Source organism: Ornithorhynchus anatinus, chromosome 1 (genome assembly GCF_004115215.2).
Source record: "Ornithorhynchus anatinus isolate Pmale09 chromosome 1, mOrnAna1.pri.v4, whole genome shotgun sequence".
NCBI classification, from domain to species: domain Eukaryota; kingdom Metazoa; phylum Chordata; class Mammalia; order Monotremata; family Ornithorhynchidae; genus Ornithorhynchus; species Ornithorhynchus anatinus.
The window spans coordinates 21,020,587-21,047,712 of record NC_041728.1 but is presented as its reverse complement, the minus strand read 5'-3'; the positions used below and the strand labels follow the sequence as shown (position 1 = coordinate 21,047,712).

Here is a 27,126-nt window from a genome sequence, read left to right as displayed (position 1 = left end):
ATGGTCTAATTCTAGGCAGTGAATGCCATCACACGAGAGAGTCACTGGTCACTATCGAGCCATATAAAAATGGTTTTTCCATACACACTGTGGGGAGGGAGATGAAAGGCTGTGATCAGATTTTCATCTAGCACTGAATGTTGGCCTGCACACATACACAGCCGAACAAACTGCCATTCATCTTACAAATGAAGCATATGAAAAGTAGCATCCAGATGTTAAGCTAATTAAGTCATTTTCTCTCCAGCTATTCAGACATTCTGATTGAAAGGGAAGTGTTAATGCAGAAATACATTCATCTGGTTCAGATCGTAGAGACGGAAAAGATTGCAGCCAACCAACTTCGACATCAACTGGAGGATCAAGACACAGAAATTGAAAGACTGAAATCGGAGGTATTTCCCTGCACGCCAACTGATCTCCTCTTACTGCTTCATTTCTCAGTACTCTTTTTGTTGCTTTGGGGCTGTCTGCAGTTTTAATTGCAACACAGAAGAGCAGTCAGGGAAGGGCCAATGGTTCTACAAAATCACTTTTTCCTTCTCTCCAACCCTGTCCCTCCCCTCTCAGGAATTTAAACCACACTCTGGTGATATGTTTAAACAATACACTTTGATGACAGAGCTAGTTCAAGCTCAGCAGCTCCTGATTTTATCACCATTTACTCTTGATATCCTGGAAGACTTTTCTTTTCTTTCTGCAGCTTCCAAATCTTCTGCAGGGAAATTTTCTGAAAATCTCAGCCGTGGGTATTTCCCTTTTTATTTCAAGTATCAAATCGTCACTTGTATATGGGATATTGAAGTTATGTCGATTCCAGTGGTGATTCCAACTGATGGTAACTTGCAGTACATGATCTCCAGATTATTACAGTTGTTAGCGTCCTGATGTGGCACTGGAAAATCCAGTGTGGTGGGAAAATGCTTTCTGACCTTGTAATTTAAAAACAAAATGACTGTTTTCTTCCTTTGCCATAGCAAGGTAGAACAGATTCTTGTCTGCCTTGGTGAAAGAGATAGACATTTACAAAGTGATTCTCTGACATTTGCATATCAAGCTTGTTTTAAAGATATATTCTAGTCTGATTTGTAGTCTTTAGGGATGAACTTGCCCCTCATACTTATCTGCTTAGGAATCAGTTACTCAAGATCTTATTTAGTGATGATTAAAATGGATAGAACATGGGCCTTGGGAGTCAGAAGGACCTGGGTTCTAATCCCAGCTCCTCCAATTGTCTGCTATGTGATCCTGTGCAAGTCACTTAACTTCTCTGTGCCTCAGTTACCTCATCTGTAAAACGGAGATTAAGAGGGGAAGCCCTGTGTGGGACATGGACTGTCCAACCCAATTTGCTTGTATCTACCCCATCGCTTAGTACATTGCCTGGAACATAATAAGCACTTAAATATGACAGTTATTAAACTAGACTGGGGAACATTCTAGACCCCTTTTTCCCTACTGAGTATTTGTTACCAGACACAAATGGCCAATAAAATGATACATTCTATTTCAGAGAGGTTTTCTGTATAGTCTTCAGCACTACAGTTGTCTGACTTGTATGTTTTAGAGCCTAAATGGAAGTTTTGCAGGTGTTCCCCCTCTCTCAGCCTTGGTTTGGATGAGAAATACCGTGGCCCTGTGGAAAGAGCATAGGCCTGGAGTCAGAGAACCTGGGGTGTAATTTGGCTCTGCTACTTGCCTACTGTGTGGCCTCTTCTGTGTCTCAGTTACCTCATTGTAAAATTAGGATTCAATGCTGGTTCTCCCTTCTACTTAAATTGTGAATCCCTTATGGGGACAGGGACTGTTGTACCCTGATAATCTTGTATCTAGTCCCAGTGCTTACTGCACTGCTTGGCATATCATAAGTGCTTGACAGATGTTACCATTGGTATTATTATTCAGCTCCTGGAAGGGAGAGAGAGCACCATCCCTGAGCTCTAGGGGACCCTGGAAAAGAAAGGTCTTCCAGGGTCTGGAAGGATGATCGTCAGGAGACAGGTCCCATGGAGGCACTGAAATTGAAGATGCTAGGGCCTTGAAACTGACTTGAACTGATTATTTAACTCTGTGTTCTTTAGATTATTGCTCTCAATAAAACGAAGGAACGAATGCGACCGTATCAGGGCAACCAGGAAGATGAGGATCCGGATATCAAGAAGATTAAAAAGGTGATTTTTTTTAAAGTTTCCTGCTTGAAAGGGGGCATGGCATAAGGGTACGTATTTCCCTCTCCAAGCATCCAGTCTGAGACCAGCCAGTTGTGATGAGCACGGAACTGGCAGTCAGGAGAGCTCAATTCTAGTCCTGGCAATGCTACTTCATTCAGTCATATTTATTTAGTGCTTACTGTGTACGGAGCACTGTACTAAGCCTTTGGGAGAGTACGATATAGCAGTAAAAGGACAGATTCCCTGCCCACAACAACTTGATTATAGGCACGTCATTTTATTTCTCTGTGCCTCAGCTTTCTCATATGTAAAATAGGGATAAAATGCCTGGTCTCTCTCTCTTTCTCTTAGATGGTGAGTCCTATGTAGGCTAGGGATTGTATCGTGTCTGATTACCTTGTTTCTGCCTTGGTGCTTAGCATAGTGTTCAGTTCATAATCAGCATTTAATAAGTACCAGGGAAGCAGCATGCCATAGTGGATAGAGCATGGGCCTGGGAGTCAGAAGGACATGCGATCTAATCTTGGCTCTGCCACTTGTCTGCTGTGTGACTTTGGGCAAGTCACTTCAGTTCTCTGAACCTCAGTTGCCTCATCTGTAAAATGGGGATTGAGTCTGTGTCCAATCCGATTTGCTTGTATCCACCCCAGTGCTTAGTACAGTGCCTGGCAGTAAAGCGCTCAATAAATGTGATTAAATAAATGGCACATAGTAAGTGCTTAACAAGTACTGTTATTATTATTACCATCGTCATGATTGTTATTAGTTATTATGAAGAGAGGTTTTCAGAGTTACACCATGGAGAACCACATGAAGGATTTTTACTGTGAAGAGATAACATCTTTGCATCTCTTTGCCGGCTTTGGTGCCTTGGAAAAGTGGAGCGGGAAGGGTGGCTTTTATGTCTCGCCCCAGTTCAGTGATTGAGTCAGGCACATACCTGCTTGTGCATCCTTTGATGGCAGGGATTCCCCCTCTAGACTGTGAGCTCTACTTGGGCAGAGAATATGTCTACCAACTCTGTTGTATTGCATTCTCCTGAGGGCTTAGGACAGTGCTCTTTGAGTACAGTGAGTGCTCAATAAATACCATTGATTGATTGATTAGTACAGTGTTCTGTGCACAATATGCCTCCAGTAAATGCTTGATTGTCAAGAGCCCAGAGCTCAGAAAATGTTGCAGAAAGTTGAAAAGATCCTTTCTTTAGATTGTTTGTTCCTCTTGTACACGGACCATGAGTTCTTCTCCTAGTTGTCCCCACCACCTGATGTAGGGCTCTGTAGCAGTGGGAGGTCAGTTAATGCTGTTGACTGACTGAAAATGGATGGGTGCATCTATGCTTGTCATGTCAGCCATTGCTTTGCTGACAGTGATGTTGCTTTCACAGCCTAATTATTTAGGTGTTTTAGTTGGTAAAATTTCTTTATCTACCTTGCAGAGACTTGACTTGAACTTTCAGCAGGTTTTTCCACTATGTTTTTCCTTAATTTAATCACTTTCTTGATAATCACCTGCCAGACTAAACAATTCCTTTCCCCCTCTTTTAATCAGGGCGATTATGAGACACCTCCTGATTGGGCTATGCATCTTGTTGACTAACACCATTTAATTGTACTCTTCAGTGCAGTACTCCTTTGTTCCAGCAAATAACAAGTGGAGCATTTCCAGTGCATCAGAATTTTTCTTATTTATTGAATCTATCGTAATTTTGGGGTTAACACTTGAGAGCCTTCTCTTTTTAAACAGATGGGCTTTTGTAGGTAGGAAATATAAGAAATAAAGGGTAAAGATCACGACAGTGCCTATCCAGACTGATTTAAGGCTGATTGAAATTGTGAAGTGGATCATAAATTACAGCAATCCTTCAGTAGGTTTTGTTGTATAACTTGCAAAATGTCAGGTTATGAAAATAATTATATGTTGTTTTAAATTAAAAAGAATTGCAATTTATTTTGGCCTTTGAGGTCCAAAGATGGATTGTATGTTTGAGATTAGATAGTTGCTAATGAAACTAGCAGACAGATAAGAAAGAATTGTAAACACAATAGAGGTGGTGAAGGAATTAGTTTAAATACAAGGTAGCATAATTCATGTGGATGAAGTACCAAGAAAAAAATAGAAAGTGTGAGAAATGTTGAGCAGGGAGCAGGAAAGCTGAAAGGGTATTGTGTTATCATTTAGAAATGAGTTTGCAATCTAAAACTCTTGCAAACTGTTATATATGACTATGTGACACAACACTGCAAATGGTGACAGTTGTTTTGAAAATATCACAAATGAGAGTTGGAATGGCTTTTTTTAAAAGAAAATGAGACTATCCAAAGTCAGGTTGCAAAATGAATGAAAATTCCCAAAGCAAGGTAACATGTAGTAAATTGAGGTTATGAAGAGGGTTTTAGGGAAAGAGGCTGTTTTCCTGAATGCTCCCTTGCTCCCTTCTTAATTCTTTAGCTTTCTTTAGGCTTCAGCGTATACTGAATCCTCTTATTTTCTCGTACTAAGAACAAGATAGCTGAAAAGGGAATGACTCGTTGAATTATACCAACAAACCATGAGAAACTGCGTTAACGTGCTTTCCTATTTTTAATGAATCATTTTTTTTAGCATGAAAAAATTGACAGGCAGAGCATCCAGTTTTAATTTTTCTGTTAATGAGAATATGTCTCAGTAAGCTATCTATTTTGTTGTTCTCTCTAGGTTCAGAGCTTTATGCGGGGATGGCTTTGTAGAAGAAAATGGAAGACCATTGTTCAAGATTATATTTGTTCTCCCCATGCAGAAAGTATGAGAAAAAGAAACCAGATTGTTTTTAATATGGTTGAGGCGGAGTCAGAATATGTACATCAGCTCTACGTTCTTGTGAACTGTTTTCTCAGGCCGTTAAGAATGGCTGCAAGTTCGAAGAAACCTCCTATTAGCCATGATGATGTTAGCAGCATTTTTCTCAACAGGTATGACAGTGGGTTTCCTTTGTTCGCTTAATTCTGTGGAACACATTATTTCAGCAGCGATGCACTCTTCCTTCTCAAAGTACTATATCCCATAAAGCTATGTTGTGTGACCATTTCCTTCAAGAGAGATGATAAAGCGAAATCCGCAATCCTTCTTTCATTAGAACTAGACTTTCCTCATCATTATCCTTTGCTTGGCTTCTGATTGATTCTCCATATATCCCTCTCTATCCCCTCTGGGGTTCCTGACCCTCTGGAATGACTAAATCTTCCCTCCCTGGCAGTCCTAGTTTTGCTCTGCCATCCCTCCTGCTTTGCTTAACCAAAAAAGGCTTCTACCAAGGTCCTGTCCCAGGTTAATGGGTATCTGTGGGTCCTAATTTCAGGGGATCATCAACCTTCTCTATCCCAGGTCTAGTGAGTGCCCCCATCACCACACCTATAGCATGCCCACTAGGGTTGGTGATCCAGAAACTGAGAACAGACATGATTTTGGTTTCTTAGAGGAATGCATCTTTGCCCTCATTTGTGGAATCAATGTTTGTTTTAGGGTTTACCAAGAGACACTATTCAGTTGAGTATGAAATAAGGACAGCCAAGTTACATATGTAACCTATTTTCTGTTCATTTTCAATTTAATATTTGAGTATTGCTACCAGGAAGGTTGTACTTGTCAATGTTTCTTAGTTTCATTCTCCTGGATATTAGCAAATACATAATGATTCATGTGCCACAGGTTGTATAACAACGACTTTCTTGAGAGGCATTTACTAGGATAGAAGCAGTGTGACCTAGGAGAAGGAACAAAGCCCTGGGAGTCAGAATACCTGAGTTCTGATCCTGGCTCTGCCACTTGTCTGCTGTGTCCTTGGTCTAGCCACTTAATTATTTGTGCCTCAGTTTCTTAATCTGTAAAGTGGGACTTAAACTCCTGTTTTCCCTCCTCGTCATCAATGGAATTTTTTGAGCACTGACTATGTGCAGAGCACTGTATTAAGTGCCTGGAAGAGTACAGTATAGCATAGTTAACAGACATGTTCCCTGCCCATAACCAGCTTGTGAGCTCCATGTGGGACGAGGGACTACGTCTGACCTGAATACTCCAGCATTTAGTACAGTGCTGGGCATATAGTAAGTGCTTAACAAATACCACTATTTTACTATTAAGAAGTGTCAGGGCTATTTGATTTACCACTCTGGTTTTTGATTGTCTCGAGGCTTCATAGAATTTAGTTGGTCTTGGAAGCCTGGAAAATGGCACTGGGGACATAGATTCTAGTATTCAAATTGCTTCCAGCACTGCTTGGCCAACCAACAGCAGTTTGCCACCGTATCTGAAATGGCCTCCATTCCCTTTCCCTGCTGAATGTGGATTTGAGGAGGCAATTTATTGAAGGCAGGGCTTCTTTCTCAAGCTTCCTGTATGTACTTATCTTTGAAGTTGCAGCTGTAGGCAGGTTCATATACTTTCAATTTAGAACTTCAGCAACTTTCCATGCTTTTTGTTGTAATGGTGTTGGTGGAATGTGGAGGACAGTTCTCCTCAGGTGTGGGCTCAATAGCATATGAAGGACATTCACCAAGATGAGTGACCGCCACTTCTTTCTGCTTTTGAAAGGGGCGGGGGGAGGGTGTGTGTGTGTGTGTGTGGTGAGTTCTCCTTAGCGAAGCCATTTCTTGGGACTGAGGGGCTACTAGAGAATTGAATCAATTAAGAAATAATGAGGAAATTTGGCTCTTCCATTGACCAAGATCATTCATTTCTGATTTGCTCTACTGTCTGCATATTGACGAGCTCCCATGGATAGAGTCTACAGTTTCATCTTTCGACTGAAAGGCAACTCTTTATAGTGACTCTTTATAGCTTATTTAGCATGATAAGTAAAACATTACTTTGCATTTTTGAGTGCTGTTTCCCAGTGCAAGTAAGAGATGAACAGTCCTCCTGGGAGGGTTCTTCTTGTCCAAGTCCCTGCAGTAAATGTGTAGAAGGCTTTTAAATGAAAAGATTTACCAGATATATTTTCATTTACAGATCTTAATGGCAGAATGAGAGCTCAGTTAAATAAGAAACTTCTTGGTGCAAATGGAAGAAGAGAATGTAAAAGCCCTCTAGTACTCAGAGGGCATTTTAGTTCTACCCAATAACTCCTAGTTTCAAAGTATTTCCTTCAGAGTTTTTGAAAAGGAGCAAAATAATGTGTGGTGTTTGTGAAGTACGTACTATGGGCCAAGGACTGTACCAAGCACTGGGATGGATACAAGATAATGAGTTTGGACATAGTCCTTTTCCCACATGGGACCAAGAGTCTAAGAAGGAAGGAAACCAGGTATTGAATCCTCACTTTACAGATGAGGAAACTGAGGCATAGAAAAGTTAAGTGATTTACCCAAAGTCAAAGAGCAGACAAGTTGCGGAGCTGGGATTAGAACCCAGGTCCTCTGACTCTCAGACTCATACTGTTTACCCTAGGGCATGAAATAGAGTCTGGGAGCATGTGGGGTGATGGAAGACATAGGAAAGATGGGGAAAGGATGGACTTGGGAGAATAAGGAGATGCAGACCCATTGGACTTGGCAAGTATTGGTGGGGTCTGCTTGGAAGGCTTTTCCCTTAGGAGGTATATCAGGGCTGTTCTATAGGTGCAGGAACCTGGCCTTCTGGGATGATCCAGTAGTTCTAGTAACTGCAAGTGTCCTTCTGCAAGGATTGCAAGTGTCCTTCTGCAAGGATTTACTGATAAAAAACCGAAAGCTTTTGTCCTAACTCAATTTGCTACAGCCGTGGAGTAGAAGAATGAGAAGAGAGGGAATGACCGGGTCCTGCTCTGACCATTGGATGAGTTCTGTTGATTCCTGGAAATCCTCCCAAAGTCAGAAAAAGGGATCCAGGCATCCCCTCCTCCCCTGCCTCCCTGTTCTCTGAGCTGGAGGTGGGCTAAAAATGGGCTCCTCTAGTGCCCTAGCCTGATCTGTAGGGGTCAAGGAGATATCAGAGTCCAACTTCCGATTGTAAAGTCCGGGGAACTCAACTGGGTCAGAAAACAGTAATATTTCTGCATCATTTTGAAGTTGGTTTTCTTTCTTTTTATCATTGTGATCTTTTTCAGTGAAACAATCATGTTTCTTCATGAAATATTTCATCAAGGACTGAAAGCAAGGCTAGCTAATTGGCCTACTTTAATTTTAGGTAAGTCCCTGCTGTTTAGGCCATAATATTTTCTTCTCTCACAGTTGATGTTTGTGTTGATGTGTGATTAAATTAAAATTTCTGATAACCCAGAAATTAACCTGGTTGAAGAAGGAGAGTGAGAGAGTGAATGTAGTAAATGTAATTGATCATTTGGGAGTATTTCATGGACGTGTTTGTTTGGGATCTTCTGTTCGAATCCGAACCTCAAGACCAGCCTAGGCCCGGAAGTTGTTTCAGCTAGGAGTAATTATTTAGATCCTATTTGGCCCTTGGGTTCTTTCCATTATTGACACAAACCACTGGTTCGGTGTGCTTTTCCGGGCTCTGAGTTCCATTTTATCCATCAATAGCATTTAGGCAGAGCACAATTCAGTGCTGTGGGAGTACAATAGTATTAGGAGACACTATCCCTGCCCTCAAAGAGTTTACCTTCCATCTATTAGGGCAAGACAAAAATGAAATACAGAAGCAGAGTCAGAGGACCTGAGTTCTTATCCCAGCTTCCCCACTTATCTGCTGTGTGACCTTGGCCAAGTCTCTTAACTTCTCTTTACCTCAGTTACCTCATCTGTAAAATAAGGATTAAGACTGTGAGCCCCATGTGGGACATGGACTGTGTCCGGCCTGATTTGCTTGTATGTACCCTAGAACTTTTTACAATGCTTAGCACAAAGTTAGGTCCTTCACCAAAAACATCAGAAATAAATACGAACATACGTAAATACATAAACTGCAGATAGGAGGAAGAAAAGAATGAAACGGTGGATATGTGCATGAGTAAGTGCTTTAAAAGGAGTACAGGAGTGTAGAGATAGCACAGATCCAGTTAGCTACTTCCCAGAGGCTTAGTACAGTGTTCTGCACACAAGTAAGCATTCAATAAATCGATTGGTATAGAAACTTTAGATAACCAGGTCCTGTTCCCCATAATTTAGCTTATTTATTCCAGTACTGGTGAGTGTGCTGATAAACCACAATATTTCCTTTCTCTTTCTAGCCGACCTGTTTGACATTCTGCTGCCGATGCTGAATATTTATCAAGAGTTTGTCCGTAATCACCAGTACAGTCTCCAAGTCCTGGCAAACTGTAAGCAGAACAGAGATTTTGATAAACTCCTGAAGCAGTATGAAGCCAACCCTGCATGTGAAGGGAGAATGTTGGAAACTTTCCTTACGTATCCAATGTTTCAGGTAACTTCTGGGGCATCTCTTGATTCGGCATATCTGCAAGTTTGGCCGCACCGATAAATGAAGTGCAGGCAGAATGGGTTTATGAAGATGTGTAGTCTAATCGGGGTTGCTGAGTGTCGCGAGGGTCCAGGCCTACAGGTCCCCCGCTGATCCCTGGGTGATCTGTTCTCATCAGGAGGTGGGGGGACTATGCCTTGTCTTCTTGTTCTTGTTTGTGGTCAATCCAGGGAAACTGTTGCAAGACCTGACAACACAGAGAGAGGAGCTTGGCTTGGGCTGAGTTTTGGGGAGGGGAGGGGAGGAGAGACAATCTCATGAAGTCAAACAGGCACTGAGGTTTTGGGTTCAGTGCACCTGAACCCAAAAGCCTGAAAAGATTCCCCGGAGCCAGATTGCCTGTCAAATGCAATTCCAGGGCTCTGACTATGGGGAAACTGCATGTTGGCTCATAGCTCCTGCCTCCAGCAATCTCTCCAGGGCTCCCAGTACCCAAAGCACTCAGCAGAAAATGAGATGTAAACAATGCCTTTTGCTCTGGCTTTATCTCAGCAGCTTACTGCAAAGGGTCAGGAAGAGAACTGATGGAGAGGAAATTAGGCAGCAAGCTTTTATGACCCATTCTAGGAGTTTGGATAGGCATGGGAGCAGGGAGAAGGGTCTCTAGCTGGAAGGGGCCAGAGGATGAAAAGAGGGCTTTTGTAAATGGGGGTCACTTGTGTGAATGGGAGGATAGAGAGGGAAGAGATCCTGGAGAATGAGAGGTTGAAGTGGGCAAGCATTCATTCATTCACTCAATAGTATTTATTGAGTGCTTACTATGTGCAGAGCACTGTACTAAGCGCTTGAAATGTACACTTCGGCAACAGATAGAGACAATCCCTGCCCATTGATGGGCTTACAGTCTAACCAGGGGAGACAGACAGACAAAAACAGTAGCAATAAATAGAATCAAGGGGATGTACACCTCACTAACAAAATAAAATAATAATAATATAATAATAATGCAGTGATGGAGGGGACACCTTTCATCTTTCAGTGCATGGAATTTCTGCACTGAAGAGCAAAACCTAATTCAGTCAATAATATTTGATTAGGGACTATTATGTGTGGGGTATTATTCTAAGTGCTACAGAAGAGTATAATAAATTTAACAAACTTGATTCCTGCCCCCAAGAAGCTTAAAATAATTTAACTTGTCATAATTATGGTTACTGAAGTGCTTGTTTGTCACTTGAATTCTACGAAACATCAATTTTGTATATATGTTCCGTAAATCAATCAGGGGAGACCTTGCAGTTATTCTAAGAAGGAATCCCATTACATTCAGATCCCACTAGACTGTAAGCTCCTTGAGGGCAGGGATCCAGTCTACCAACTCAATTGTGTTGTAATTTCACAAGTGCTTAGTACAGTGCTGTGCCCACAATAAGTCCTCAGTGAATATCATTGATTACCTGACTGCAATAAGCTGTGTTAGTTTCCTAAAGTTGACCCTCAAGTTTCTCAAACCCAGCTGCAAAAATTTTAGAAAACCCAAGACTCAGTTTTTAGCTATAGAAGTTGCATGCAATTCGGCAAGCAGAAATAGTGAAATGCAGAAGAAATTTTGCTAGAGAATAATTTTGGGCTATTCTGTTTATTTTGCTTTGGTTTTTTTGTGTCTTTTATTTTTAAATGGGGTTGAACTGTTTGAATTTTCTCTTCCTGTGAGGTAAAACAGCTCATGAGGGAAAAATGCAAAATAATCAACCGCGTTGTATTCCAATTTTATGTACTGTAAGACATAGTCTCAGGAAAACAAACTTTGAAATCAAATCCGCTGTATATTTGTTGTAGCAAATTTATTTTAAAAGTGAGAAATGAAATTATAGCTTTGGTAGTTGAGAGGTCATGCAATGATTCCATGAGAAATGTAATCACATATGTTTCCAGGAATGGGGGTTTAAAAGTTTGTGTGTTCTGAACCAAAAAATACAATAAAAATGAGAAAACAACATAAACATGGGAGAAACGCAAATTGCTTTAAAGTACCAAGAAATGGCCGCATAAATGGCATTAAATGCCAGCACATCATACCAGAATTTTGCTCTGGGTATCCATTTGGTATTTGGATATTTTAAAAACTTTGTTTCCAAGGCCTAATTACAGTAATCTATAACGATGCAATTATAGGGCAGCTGGGGGTTGCTGTAGGGCAGCTTTTGGGGGTTGCTGTAGTGTTTGTCACCCTGATCTCTGGCTGGCATGATGGAAGCCACCTTGTTCCTGCTTTGCCCAAAGGGAGAGCCCCCCTACCTGTCTCTGCTCCTTTCCCAGCTGAGGGCCCCAGTAACCGGCTTCCCTCTCCCCCCGCATCAAGTATTAGCAATAGAGAACTGGCTCAGTAGGAGTTTTCCAGAGTCTTAGCTTCTCCCTTGGGTTCAGTGGCCCCATAGAAATGTGGGGAAATCACCCCTTTTGTATATTGGCGTTTTGTACTCCTTTGAACTCATTTTCAGAGGGGAAAAGGAAGTCACAACTTTAGTGAGTCCTTGGAGGTGATTTCCCTAAGGAGATGTGTTTTTCACTTTGGCAAGGCTGGCTTTTGGAGAGGTGGCTTTTACAGGTCACTGGGATTTGTGTGTGTGAGGGATTTCTGAGCCTCATTCTTGGCAAAAATTACATAGGTCAATGCTGTTGAAACTCCTTGATGGCAGCCCTGACAGCAAATCCTCATTATCTTGGCTCCTCCCTCCTTCTTGCATTTCTTGGGGCTCCCAGAGCGGTAGGACTTGGCTTAAGTCTCCTGCAACAGTGATTTGGAAGAGATGAAGAGTGGTTCCTTCACACACAAAAAGCATTGGAGGCGGTCACGTCAATTGGCTCCACGGTGTGTGCACCCAAGCACAGACATGACATCAGTCTGGGAGATGGGGCGTATGCTATCTTTCTTGAATCAATTAAGGCCGTTGTTGTTTCTGTGCATGTAGTGGGATGCCAGGAAGTATTTAGGGGGTGTTTAAATGGTATTTATGCATGATTCTTTCACTTGAATTCATTCATTTAAATTGTATCAAGCGCTTACTGTGTGCTGACCACTGTACTAAGTGCCTGGGAAAGTACAATGCAACCGTAAACAGCGACAATCCCTGCCATGGGTAAGACCCGCTGTAATACAAAATTGGGTGCAGAAAAGAATTATGTGTGTAGTATTAGCCTTGCTTATGAAAGACAACTGCTGCATTTAAGAAAAAAAAGCTAAGTGAAATCTAAGTGATTTGTGAAGTTGTACCTTGAAAGCCTTCAAATAAGCATTTTCATAGTAGAACATATCTACTTGAACACTCCCAAGTGCTTAGTACAGTGTTCTGCATACAGTAAGTGCTCAGTAAATGATTGATTGACACTGTTTAATCAACATTTTAATTCCATTCTTTATGAATGTACATTTTCAGTTTTCTGCATTTTAAAATACAACAACTGTAAAGGAAATCATGTAAAGGCAAGGATTTTTCAACTGTTCGATGAAGCATAATTAAAAAGCTGAATTCTGATTTATTCAGACAAATCTTTCACTTTAATCTTTAGCTGGCCCCAATTCCATTCCCAGTCAGCCCTTAGATTTCTATCTAGTGACTGATTAGCTATCTTGATTAGGCATCTTTCAGGACCTTTGTTTATGCTCCTCTTTCCTGCTGCCTGTCCTTTGGGTTTTTCACTGCTTATCTGTGGAAAGGCATATTTCAGTCAATTTTGATCCCTGTAAACATCTCTGACAAAAAGGTTTGTGGTGGGAGGAGATTAAGGGGACTAGCTGAAATATAAAGCTTGTGGGTTGTATTTATTTAGGCAATCCCTGTCATCACTGTTCTTTGGGTCTTAAATTCTCCATTTAAACTGTAAGCACCTTGAGGGCCAGGAATGAATCAGTGGTATTTACTGAGTGCTTCTGTGTGCCGAGCATGGCACTGAGCGTTTGGGAAATTACATTCCAGCAGGGTTGGTAAACACAGCCCTGCCCACAAGAAACTTGCAATTTACTTGGGAAGATGGGTCTTCCTTCTTTTGAAGTCTCCCGGGTGCTGAGTATAATAGTTCACGCTTAGGTGCTCAGTATAAATTCTTTTGGTTGGTTGATTGGGTCACATTTAGCAGATTCACATGGCAGTTGTCAACTTTCTACAGCACCTACAATCCCTGTGACATTGTGGTTGGTCAATAAATATTGAAAAACAGCAGCAGTAGCACTCAGACCTCCACCTGTTCTCCATCCCTCTCATCCATCTTTCCTCTCTTTCATCTCCCATAGGTAGACAGGCCCATTTCTAATGTTGATTTCATTTCCCTGGAGGCCCACAGAGCCCCAGTTCTTTCTGAGTCCTTTTGGGACTAGTAAAAGTTGCTCCTATCTGCCTTATCCCAGGTGAATTCTTCAAGACCAATGAGGACTGTGGCCTTTTACAGAGGACAATCATATGTGGAAGATATAAGCACTATGTTTACTAACCTGACTTTAATAATAATATTATAATGTAATAATAATGTTATAGTAATAGCAGTGGAATTTATTCAGTACTTACTATCTACCAAACAGTAGACTAACCACTTGAGCAGATAAAAGATAATCAGGTCAGACACGGGCCTCTTCCCTCACTGGGCTCACAGCCGTAGAGGGACAGAGCCAAGTATTTTACACATGAGGCAACTAAGGTACAGTGAACCTAAATGATTAGAATCTGGGTCACTCCTGATGCCCAGCCCTGTACTCTTCCCACTAGACCACACTGCCTCCCATATATGTGTTCCTTTTTTTATGGTTCTTGTTAAGTGTTCACTGTTTGCCAGGCACGGTTCTAAGCAAGGGATAGATACAAGTTAATCAAATGGGGCTCACAGTCTTAATCCCATTTTACAGGTTAGGTAACTTGAGGCACAGACAATCAATCGTATTTATTGAGTGCTTAGTACAATGCTTTGCACAGTGCTCTTAGTGTGTGCAGAGCACTGTACTAAGCATTTGGAAGAGAACACTATAACAGAAAGATACCTTGCTTACAATCTAGAGAAATTAAGTGATTTACCTAAAGACACACAGCAGACAAGTGCCGGAACTAGAATTAGAACCCAGGTCCTTCTGACTCCCAGGCCCATGCTCTATCCACTAGGCCATGCTGCTTCCCCTGCTCCTGGTTGATTACTGGTAAAATGATTACTGGTAAATGAGAACTAAACTTTTAGCACATTTTTCTTGATCTTGTTAAGTGAAATTGGTAAAACACAGCTGGAAGCTATGAAAGGCTCATCTGTTTTCAACAATAGCATGCACGTGAACAGTGTGAATGAAGTGGGTTTTTGCACACCACGAATATGTGTTGTGCAGCAGTGAGGGGAGGGAGAAGAGAGAGAGAGAGATTATTTTTTTCTCCCGGCCTTTAAAACTAAAATTTCACAAACCCATTCTTCCTGGCTACCATGTCTCAAAACTAACTGCATTCAGATCTGCTAAGCCCGTTTGCTAGATCCAGTCTGCAGGAGTCCTTTATTCTTACTGAAAGAGATAACTGTTTCATCAGAAAATCTGATTGACCACCACAATTCCTTTTACCATAATATTTCATTTGCTTTTAGTTTCCCAGATTTTCTTTGTGATTGATCAAAGAACATTTATTTCAAGTCAAAAAAATTCATATTAAAAAATATCATGAGAAGTAATTTGTATCCATTGTCATTATTTATCCTGGTGTTCAGCTAATGCCAATCTTCATTTACTTTTAAGATCCCTAGGTATATTATAACACTTCATGAACTTCTAGCACATACACCCCATGAACATGTGGAAAGAAAAAGTCTGGAATTTGCCAAGTCAAAGCTAGAAGAATTATCAAGGTATGTGGGGTTCGGTTCTTTGAATCAGAGAAGTTGAAGTGTATCACATATAGTTTGCAAGCATGTGTAGCTTGCCCACATTCCTTGGGGAATGTAGACTTGATTTCCCTGGTTCTCAAGAAGCAGTGGCCTAATGGATAGAACATAGACCTGGGAGTCAGAAGGACCCGGGTTCTAATCCTGGCTCCACCACCTGCCCGCTGTGTGATCTTGGGGAAGTCAGTTCACCTGTCTGTGCCTCAGTTACCTCATCTGTAAAATGAAGATTGAGATAGTGAGCCCTAGGTGGACAAAGGACTATGTCCAACCTGATTATCTTGTATCTACCCCAGCGCTTAGAACAGCACCTAGCACATAAGCGCTTAAATGTCATAAAAACATCTTTTTGGGGGTGACTTTCACCCTGTTGAAAACTGCAGCCATCTGCTGCCCATGTCATATTGCAGGGTTGTAAAGGATCCTAACGATGATGATAATAATAATATTAGTATTTTATAAAGCATTTATGTGCCAAGCACTGGGGTAGATACAGGAAAATAAGTTTGGACACAGTCCCTGTCCCACATGGGGCTTAAAGTATAAATAGGAACAAGAACAGATATGGAGTCCCCACTTTATAGAGAGGAAACTGACTCTAGGAGAGATTAAACTACTTCCCCTAAATCACACAGCGGGCAAATGGCAGACCTGGGAATAGAATCCGGGGTCCCCTGACTTCCAAGCCTGTGTCATATTGCTTCCCTCATTCCTACCCACAAGAGCCTCGCTGTGGTTACCCCCAGGGAACCTGTCCAGTCCTTGGTTTATGAAAAGCCAGGATGCTGCTGGGAAAAGGAATGGGTGCCAGAGAGTCTTCGGGGCAGAAGAGAGAGGTGGCTTGAAAGCAGCAGCAAAGCTTTCAGCCAGGAACAGAACGCCCGTTACTTTATTAGAGCTAACAGCATGGCTAACCAACCAAAATTAAATGGATTGCTCTCTTGATTTATTTTAATGTGTTGTTTAAATGAAAATCCCAATGCGAATGATTAAATGTACAAATTACTTGTGATGCAATAAAAAAAAAAAAACTTTTCCAGGACAAATTTATAGGAACCTTTTAAAATATGTCATCTCCCTTGTAAGAATGTTCAGACATATTGTATTTGTAGAAAAATAAAACTAAAATACGGGCTCTGCTATGGTTCTGCTTTCCTAGCTAAGTACTCATATTCATATTTTATTTGCTTGGGATTCTGCTGGAAATGTCACAGTATTCTTCATTGACAGAGTATTCACAGAATTCAGATTGAATACACTCTGGGCACTTGCTAAGCTTTTTCAATTTGAATAATTTGAAATTGATGGGCATAATAGCAAAAAGTCAAAAGATCCTAGAAAATATAGCATTCCTCAAAATAATCATCTATGGCATGATCAAAAAAGAAACCTAAGAAAACAAAGCTAAAGTCATTCTACCGAGAAATCTGTTTGTTTACTTAGATGCCACTTTAATTTTTCTGCAGCTTGGGAGATTATCTGGGGCCTCGCAGCTGCTGATTTGGGGTTGCAAATCTTTTTTAATTTGTTTGCTGTCAATAAATATAGTCCCCCATGTGGAACAAAGAGGATGTCTTCAAAATATTGTGTGTCATTTCTGAGGTTCATTTGTAAAAATTCACCTCTACCCAGCTTTTATTAAGTGATTAATTAAAGTGCTGTTTGTGCAAGCCATGAGTTGGAGGAGACCAAGATCTCATCCTTCCTTGTCTTGAACGTGGGTTTTATTTGCATTCAGATTGGGGCTCCCTGATATTACTTTTCCTTTGAATACTAGTAATGATGGCCTCGTATATTTTGATGGCAGCAGGGTAACGTAATATGATATAACCCGCCCCTGCCTGCACCTGAAACCCCATTTGTATTGTGCCCAACAGGGTGATGCATGATGAAGTGAGCGACACAGAAAACATCCGGAAAAACCTTGCCATAGAAAGAATGATCGTGGAAGGCTGTGACATACTCTTGGACACCAGCCAAACTTTCATTCGTCAAGGTAAGCCTCTGGCATGGAAAGTCACGATCTGTGCCACTGTGGCATAATGACTTGAGGAAAGTGATCCCGTCTAGGATGTGTACCAAGTTATCCCCATTGACCAGTGGCTTTGGGCTATGGTTGAGGCCCACCTCTGTGCTGTTTCTTTTCAGGGGCCATGAAAAACAGCAACACAATAATAGTAAAGCACGAGTGGGACAGTAAATTACATTCTGACTGGACTCTCCTCCTCAACGGACCGGACATTATCTACAGCTCCTCGGAGAACAGGTCTGTCTGGCCAATTGACGTCGCAATCTCGGGTGGCGATGACATCCGGGCAAAGGCTCAGGAGAAGCTTGAAATCCTCAAAGCTCTGTCAAATAGCGGCGGAGAGAATGTGCGGAGTGAAAACAGCTGTCTCTTGTTCCCATTTTTCATCAGCACTTCCGGAACAGCCCCACATGATATAATTTGATGATCCGATGATCCCTCTGGCTGCCCACTGACATGATTTTTCATGACCGACACCAGCCGGAGTGGTTATTATAGTTCTTTGCTCATTACACAGTGATTCTGTGTATGAGCTATCTGGGGGACTCTCAGCATCTGTTCTGGTTAATGAAGCCTTGGGTTCCAGGAGAGCTGAAAACATGCTGACCTAAAGGGACGAAGAACAAAAGAGCTTGAGGACACATGTTTATACATGTTTCCACAATCAAAAATATATATGGCATTATTCCGAAAGGGATAATCCTTTTGAGAGGGATCTGCTGGTGGCAGTCATAGAAACAATCAGGTCCTAGAATGTTAAATGATGGATAGGCACATTTCATGTAGCCTTGATTTAGCATAGATGGTATTTTCTTTGCGCTGGGAACTAATTCCAAACTGGGCTTTACTGTAATGTGCTAATATTATTCAAAGGAATCCGTGTAAAAGCTTGCTATACAAAATGTGTTTAGCAATTTATGATTGTTCAGTTGTGTATCTTAGTTTTCATATGTACTGTGCACACAGATCATTGTGTATCGCACTGGAAAAAATGTAATGCATGCCATTCAGCACTCTGTGATTTGGTAACGGGCAGAGAAAACCGATTAACATAGGGTTTGTTGAGTAAGCTTGGAAATGTAATTTGCTTATGTGCAATAACTGTTTTTCTCACTTGGTAATGCTTCTTTTGAATCTTCAGCTGAAAATGGAAAATTAATTAATCATGGAATGTCTGAATATTTATCTCTCGGCCTTTGTTGGACATGATTTAGATTAATTTTCACTGTTTTGGGAATTCATTGGAAACTCTGCAAGTTGATTTGGGGTTGCAAATCTTTTTAAATTTGCTATAAGAATCTGTGGGGAAAGCTCTTGGGTTGTGCACAGAAAAGGAGGAAAAAAAGAAAACTTCCAGAATTACTGTCACACTTAAATCTCTTCTGGTTCTGGAAGGACTTTAAAAATATTTCATTGTAAGGTTCGTGTTCATGGACATTTACTATGTTCCTGTAGCTCAAGACTTATATGTATCTGTTAAGGTGCCTGTAATGAAAAGTATTGGAAACCCAAATATATTGGGTGAGTCACCTTTCCTTTCATTGACTGTGGAGACAAAAACTGGTCCAGAATTGTGCTCAGCCCTGATTAATAGTTGTATACTACAAGTGTAGATGTTTCCTATTTATGGTGGGTTTTTTTTCCCCAGTGTGTTGATGTGTTGCTGTTAAATGTACTTAGCTGATTTGCCTATCAGTCATATAACACAGTATTGGTTTTGGCTTACCTGCTGAGGAAATAATCAATAAAAGTTGATTATTTTCAGATCTCAAAATGGAAGAGGAATTTGGTTAAAAGACCATTTGCAAGAGTGAGTTTTGGCCTAGCTGGTTGATCTCTGGTTACCTTGGTGGTCCCTTCCTCCAGATTCACTCACACGTGTCAAGATGTGTTGGAGTGCTCCATTTTGGGCCCCTTGGTTTGAGTATTCTCCACAGAAGGATGCTTCTCCCCAATCTGATCCATGTGATTTGGGAGTGTGCTTGCAAAGCTCTCTTTTTTTCCCCAAATTTAGTCATCGTTCCTGCCTCCCTCCCCTCCGCACCCCCAAACACACACCCTGAGAGTAAAGGTTTGCACTACAGACCGTTACTTTTTTTTCCCAACAATTAATGCTAGTGGTTTTACTGTGAGCAAGGACTGATAATGTGAAAACAAAATTGAATGCAGTTTCATGGTTTAATTATAATGTAAATCAACTGGGAAAATTGAGGATTGTGCATGAATTTGTGTGGTCCGTGACATGATTGTGACGTGATTGTTCATGAAACCAATTGTGAAATTATAATTTAATATCCAAATTTTGGTGTATTTTTTAAGAGGCTTTGATTTTAGGTATTTGCGAATATATTTAAAGAGAAAACAAGATCTCCCCTTGCTTAGACAAATATGGCATTAACCTAGATTTTATCATACGTGATAAACAACCTACCTCTCTTGAGTTGGGAAGAAAAATGAGAATTTTTCCCTCAAATTTCCCCCCAAGGTGACTGTACTGTGCTCTGCTTTAAAAGCCTTTGTTTTTCATTTACCTCCTTGGTGAAGTACTCTCCCACCCTTAGAGGGCCACAGTGGTGCTTGGCATTGAGTGACGCCCTGTGGTTGAACTGATGAAGCCTACTGGGCACATCTGCACACTTTGTTTAAATTTACAAGGTTACTCAGAACTCTGGAGTGACCAAGGAGCTCTGGAGGTGCATGTTTGAGCCAGGATGGACCTGGAGGCTCTGTTGTGGCCTGCAGCATTCTAAAAGGGTCTCAGTGTTTGAGTGGGATGTGGAGTTTCATCTCGGTAGTTTGGCCAATTCTGGGGGCCACCGTGCCTGAGCGCTCCCTTCGGCCCTCCGGGGTCTCTCAGCACTGCCCCAGGGTTTAGGGGGTTAGGCTGAGAGTGCTTTGGCTAGCGGGAACAGCTTGCCAGGTAGCCACGAGTGAGGTAGATGAGCACAGAAGTCTTACAAGCTCTCCCTGAGTGATGCCATTCTGCTCATTGGAAATACAGGTGATCACAGTGCTCTTCAGCAATCAATCCATCAGTGTTATTGAGCGCTTACCATGTGCAGAACATTGTATTAAGCTCTTGGGAAAGTACAGTATAACAGAATTGGTAAAAATGCTTCTTGCTCACAAAGAGCTTCTAACTACTTTGTAAATATCCTCTATTTGCACAGTTGTGGTTACCAACTAAGGGCAGATGCACCTTTCTCTCTAATCCTTCTCCACAAGTCCTACATATCTTATTTCCTGAACTTCCCCATTTATTTGCCTCATGGTGACCTCCTTGAGTTTAACCTGGAAACTGTAGAATCGCCAATTCTTTTTTTCCCATCCAAGGCCTTTTCTGGACCACTGTTGAAATGTGTCGCTTGGCTTTCCTATATGAAGTAATAACGGTATGTGTTAAGTGCTTATTACATGCCAGTCACTGTACAATCTGGTTATCTAGTTTCCTTTGTTCTCCGGAGTCAAAATGTTGCCAAATCCTGAAATCTTCTTTTATGGCCCATGTCAACAGCAAAATCCCTGGTTTGGGTCTTTGGTTTTTATATCTGAGTGACTATAGTCTTCTCAGTGGTTTTGCTGCTTCTATTTTCACTTCTCTCTAGTTCATCCAAAATATTGCACCAAATAATCCTTCCAGGATACTTCACTGGTTCCTAAATGCTGTCCCCCTTAAAGTTATTCATCTTCAGTTCCCAGGACGTCTCTGCCCACGTTACTCCTCCCATTCCATTCTATGATGCTGCCCACTCCCTTTTCTGTCAGTCAAACCTTATCTGGCCTCCTCCCTCCTGTTCCCTACATTCCCCTTGTTTTCTTCTCATACACCCACCTACAGGCCTTCTTCCATCCTGTTCTTTATGCCCAGAATGTCCTCCCACTTCACATCTGTCAAGCATCCATCCTTCATCCGAACCAATCCATAAATGGATTTATTTTTCTAGGGCACATACCCTAAATCCCTCTAGGTGGGCCAGATATTTTAGGAAGGTTGGGCTTTATCAAAATAAAGGCACCCCCCTCCCCCATGCCCCCCATATCTTCAATTTTTAAAAACACTGTTAAGAAGGGAAAGTTACGTATATATGTGGAAAAGTTAGGCATGTAAGATGGCGCATCCATAACCATTAGGGTAATAGTTGTGGAGGAAAACCACCATATTTTTTCTCCAAACACCTTGCTGTCGTCGTCTGAGGGAGAATCCTGGACTTGATGGACCAATGATATGACACAGTTAATAAAATTGCATTCATTCTTATGTTCTTAATCGTATTCTCTGGTTAGCATGTAAGCTCAGCGAGAGCAGGGATCCTGTTTTGTTTACATAGCATTCTTCGACTTTGAAAAATCCACTCAATGCAGCCGGGATGTTATCAGAAACTGTTGTGCATGCAGTAGGAATTTCTAAATAATCAATATCCATTCTGGCACTGTTTTGGGGGACTGACCCAAGAGTTAGGGAGGAGCCAGCCCAGGGGATGCTGGGAAGAGGCCAGAAGAGCCGAGTGGCCCATGACTGAGTCTTCCTGTCTCTACCAGGCTCCTCTCGGCTGACTCTCCACCATCTGTCCCTGGCACCTTCTTCCGTGGCTTTCCCCTTCCCTCTCAAAGTCACGCTTACCTCCCCCACACCCCACCATATGACAGAGCCTTTAACTCTAATGATAATTATTTTATATTAGTAAGACGTTGGAGTATGTGCCCTGCTGTAGACTTTTCTTTCAAAGTAGATTGTTGAGGGCGTATACACAGTAGACTGGCTACTGTAACTTTTGGGCATCTTAGAAACTCCATAAAAGAATTTCTAAAAGCCATAGGGTGCACAGGGATTTTTGTTCTGAACTTCCTTCCTTGCTGAAAGTGAGGAGTGGTGGAAATAGTGAAAAGTGCTTCAGATGTTTCCCTGCCATTGCTAATGCAAGCAAAGGAAAGTTAATTGTGTAGCTCTCCATTTGGTTCAGATATGTTGTTTTGCCTCAATTTTTGTTGTTGTTTTTCTGTTTGTATTTTGTGTTTTGTTTCCACAATCTAGTGAAGCTATAAAATGCTCCAGGCTTGGGAAAGCAGTAGAAGTTAGGAGTGTTGTCCATTTGTGTGCTGGAGATGATTTTATCATTTCTTTAAAGAAGCAGAGTCCCACATGCGATAGGGACTGTCTTCAATCTGATTTAACTTGTATTTACCCTTGTGCTTAGAACAGAGCTTGACATATAGCAAATGCTTAAACGAATATCATAATTAAGAGCAAAATTACTTATATGAAATAGATTGGATTCAGTTTTGCCAGGGGAGGCGAAAGCTTGCTACAACCAATACTGGACATTTATTGTAAATTGAAATATTGTTTTAGTGTAAATTTAAGCCATAATTCTTAGCAATCATGTTTCAGTGAGCAAGGAGAAACCACATGCCTAGTGGATGGAGCATGAGTCTGGAAATCAGAAGGACCTGGTTTCTAATCCTGGCTCCTCCACTTGTCTGCTTTGTGACCTTGGGCAAGTCACTTAACTTCTCAGTGGGTCAATTACCTTAAGTGAAAAATGGGAATTAAGACTGTGAGCCCCATGAAGGATAGGGACTGTGTCCAACCTGATAAGCTTGTACCTTGCCCAGCGCTTAGTACAGTGTTTAGCACATAAAGTGCTTAACAAGTACCATAGGAAAAAAACCTTCCTTTCAACTTACATCTTTTCAATACGTTGACCAAATGGGTACAGAATTCTCTAGATTTGTAGGTGATGTATGCATCTGCATTTGGTGCACACTTTTTGTAGTCTTCACAGACCTAATAATGCATATTTAGAGAACACGTGACTAATGTAGAATTGTATCCAAACAGTGTAACAGACTCAGGAGATGCTAATACAGCGGTTAAGTCAAATTATTAGAATTTCATCTCCTTTTCCCCAAAGTGCAAGAATTTTCCTGTTGAAATTCTGATAAAAATTACAGTCGACGAACATAAAGTCCTTTGTACTTGGAGGATAAAATAGGTCCCACTGAGAATAACAGCTAGAACCTTCACTTAACAGACGTTTAATTGCAATGTATTCTTTACTTTTGTAATCACCAGGTTCTCTTATTCAAGTCCCTTCAGTTGAGAGGGGGAAACTTAGCAAAGTTCGCCTGGGATCATTGTCTTTGAAAAAGGAAGGAGAAAGACAGTGTTTCTTGTTTACAAAACACTTTTTAATTTGTACAAGAAGTTCAGGAGGAAAACTACATCTGCTAAAGGTACTGATTTTATGTAACTATTCCATTTGCTGTCTACACATTTATAAAAAATTCAGGGTACTAAATGTGTAAATCGCTTTTCATTTTGCCTAGTAACTTGGCATGAAACGTTAGTGATATGGTATTATTTTCAAATTCTCACACATTGTAGTAAACAGCTGTGAGACAATGCATAATTACAGACTATAAAGGCTACCTTGCTGTGTATAAAGTATTGGCAGTACTTTTTAAGTGTATGTTCCTCTAAGATTTGTAGTTATATTGCAGTGAAATAGTATTTATATTTGACAGTAACCCTGCTGCAAAAAAAGTATGGTGAACCATTAGGTATGTAGGGGAACTTCATACATTTCTTTTTGTAATGAAAGTAGCCAATTTTTCTCTGTTATTCACTCCAGGGTAATGTAATCCTGATTTTGTTACCTTGGTCTTTACATAAATGGAGGAATACAAATGGGAACGTTAAATTTTTATTCAATTTGAAATAAGGAGGATTTTACTGAACATAGCTTTTGTAGTCATGGTGTTTGAAAGGAGTGCATGTCTTTTCAAGTGTGGTTTTCTTTTTTTTTATTTCATCGTCCTTTTTTAGGAAGAATAGATCAAAAGGCTGATTTTTGAAAAGAGTAATTCTGAGGTTGTGTTGCGTTGAGATTGATTGACCATTCATGAGAACCTCCTGCCCCAAAGTACTGTGAAAGGGGCTACATGTCTGGGTTTTCCTGTTGGAACTAGACACTCAGTTTATTTGTGGATATTGAGAGCTTTCAAAAAAGAACCACATCCACCTATTGCACTTGCTGAAGTCAGTTTTATTTATTGAGTGCTTATTGTGTTCAGAGCACTGTATTAAACGCTTGGAGGGTTGGTTGACACATTCCCTATTTACATTTGAGGAGGAAGCCTGGGAATTGGGTTGAAGTCTTTTCTAAGGCTCTATTTTTCAGTATCTAGAGATTAAAACTTTTTAGATTTCAAGGGTTCTCATAGTAAATGTAGTCATGGTATTTATTGAGTGCCTATTGGAAGTGATGCACTATATCAAACAGTTAACTGCTGGTTCAGTGTCCTAAGTGTTATTTCAGGGATCTGGAAGGGTTAATGCATGCTTCCGTGGGACATCCTGCCTAAGCGTCGATCAGTCAGCGGTATTTGCTGAGCACTTACTCTGTGCAAAACCCTATATTAAGCACTTAGGCGAGTACACAGGCTTGGGAGTCAGAGGATGTGAGTTCTAATTCTAGCTGTGCCACTTGTCTGCTGTATGACCTGGGGCAAGTCACTTCACTTCTCTCTGCCTCAGTTACTTCATCTGCAAAATGGGGATTAAGACTGTAAGCCCCATGTGGGACAGAGACTGTGTCCAACCTGATTACCTTGTATCTACCCTAGTGCTTTGAACAGTACTTGGCACATAGTAAGCGCTTAACAAATACTATTATTATTATTACAGTAGAGTTGGTAGACACAAACTCTGCCCACAAGCAGTATTCAGCCTAGCATAGTTAATCATGTGTCTCATATATTTGATTCTGGTGGGAAGCTTAGGTGGGAATGGTTCTTTCCAAATTGGAGACCTCCCAGGTCAAGCCTGAGTGCTTTTCTAGGGCAGGGAGAGGTGAGAATCAGGGTCAGAAACTTCAGCCTGGGCCAGAGTCGTCTATGGGGGTTGGTAGTGACATGGAGCTTGAAGGCAACGCTCTGGTGGATTGGGAAAAGCCACTTTGGCCTGAGACTGGGATTTCCACCATGACTGCTATTGCCTCTTCCAGCTCCAGGGTGGCATTGCCAGTTGGCAGGAACTCCAACTGGGCCGAAGGACCAGCCTAAGGGAGATGGCAGTTGTGCCAATGGGAGGGCCAAGGAAGGAAATTTCAGCAGGAGGGTCCCACTTGGTTCAGGGAAGTTTCATCACTCATTTCCTCATTCCTCCACCCCCCTGGCTAGAGAGCTGAGTTAAGGATGAACAAATCTCATTATTTTCTTGCATAATGCAGGTGAGATATTCTCTCTCCTCAGTAAATGTGTGTGAATGCTTATAAGTCATCCCAGTAAGCATGTGGGTGTGCTATTTTTACATATAAGTGTGTTTATGAATATAAAAACTCTGCATGTCAGGGGTATTTTTGTGTTGCAATTTGAGTGTGATTAGGCATTACTCTTTATATTTAATGATGAAAACTTGTGATTTGTTTCTGTAGACAGGTGGTGTTCTCTCGTTAATCGACTGCATCCTGATTGAGGAACCAGATGCAAGTGATGATGATTGTAAGTTATATTAAAACATCGTAATTAGAGGCTCAAATAGGAGATTAAGAAATAAATTGTTGCCCTTTTCTAAACTTCATCATAGCAAATGATTTGAATTACCTTTTCCGAGAGAGAGGAAAAAGTGAAAACATATTAGTTATAATCAGTTTTCTCCCTAAATAAATTAAAGGGCATATAATAGTCACATTTGGAAAACTGACCTAAAAAATTGACTTGTTTTTTTTTCCTCTTGTGTATATATGATTATGTAATATGTTCTTTTCTAACCATCTCGGAATCTACCCTGTGTGTTGAATTTTCCTAACATAAAAACTGTGATTACTTTTCAGTGGCAGGGAGAGAGGAGAGATTTGAACTGGGATATTTCAATATAGAGATTCAATTTAAGCAATAGGGAGTGCATCAACATATCTTCTAAAGAGATGGGAGCGTGTCTTCCTCTCTTTCTCTTTCTCCCGCCTACCCCCCCAAACACACACACATATACAAAATGTCCCGAATTCTCCTCTTGAACAAGTTTTTCCTCACTTGGAGCAGAATCATTTTTTGATAACCCAGTTTTCATGATCCCAGTGGTCTCCATGGGGTGAGGGTGGGGGCTGTATAAAGGGCCATTGCTGTCCTCTTGGCCAAAATGCTGCAGAGATAACCACTGCCCTGCCCCTGAACTACACAACACTCTTGATTGGGGAGTTCTGCAGTGATGGTGGGGAGAAAGAGACCCTGAACCCCAGGCTGGGGGATAAGAATTAATAGCCATTGATGTCTTTTCAATGACCAATTAGTGTTTTTTTGGTTGGGTGTTCTTGTTTTTTGTGTTTTTTATAGTATTTTTTAAGTGCTTACTATGTGCCAGACACTGTACTAAGCTGTGGGGCAAATACAGTAAAATCAGATCAGACACAGTCCCTGACCCACGTGGGACAAAAAACTCAAGCCTGTGTTCTATCCACTAGGCCACGCTGCTTCTCACTCTTACATTTCCATTTCTTCTCTATGTAAAGTGAAAGGCTCCGGGCAAGTGTTTGGACACCTGGATTTTAAGATAGTGGTGGAACCTAGCGATGCTCCTCCTTTCACCGTTGTCTTGTTAGCACCATCCCGTCAGGAAAAGGCTGCTTGGACAAGTGACATAAGTCAGGTGAGCTAAAGCCACCTTTGATGTCTATATCATTTAATATAGCA

At 41.1% G+C, this 27,126-nt stretch overlaps 1 protein-coding gene across 2 annotated transcripts in view; it reads left to right on the top strand.

Annotated features, from left to right (window-relative positions):
* Window positions 1–27,126, top strand: part of RASGRF2 (Ras protein specific guanine nucleotide releasing factor 2) — a 176,654-nt gene that overhangs the window by 61,376 nt on the left and 88,152 nt on the right. For both annotated transcript variants that reach the window (XM_001509960.4, XM_007656761.3), the window contains exons 3-12: window positions 248–395; window positions 2,082–2,171; window positions 4,869–5,122; window positions 8,233–8,312; window positions 9,313–9,506; window positions 15,262–15,371; window positions 17,285–17,403; window positions 23,510–23,670; window positions 25,872–25,938; window positions 26,946–27,082. In XM_001509960.4, the coding sequence (XP_001510010.2) occupies window positions 248–395; window positions 2,082–2,171; window positions 4,869–5,122; window positions 8,233–8,312; window positions 9,313–9,506; window positions 15,262–15,371; window positions 17,285–17,403; window positions 23,510–23,670; window positions 25,872–25,938; window positions 26,946–27,082 (1,360 nt within the window). The remainder of the gene's footprint in view (window positions 1–247; window positions 396–2,081; window positions 2,172–4,868; window positions 5,123–8,232; window positions 8,313–9,312; window positions 9,507–15,261; window positions 15,372–17,284; window positions 17,404–23,509; window positions 23,671–25,871; window positions 25,939–26,945; window positions 27,083–27,126) is intronic.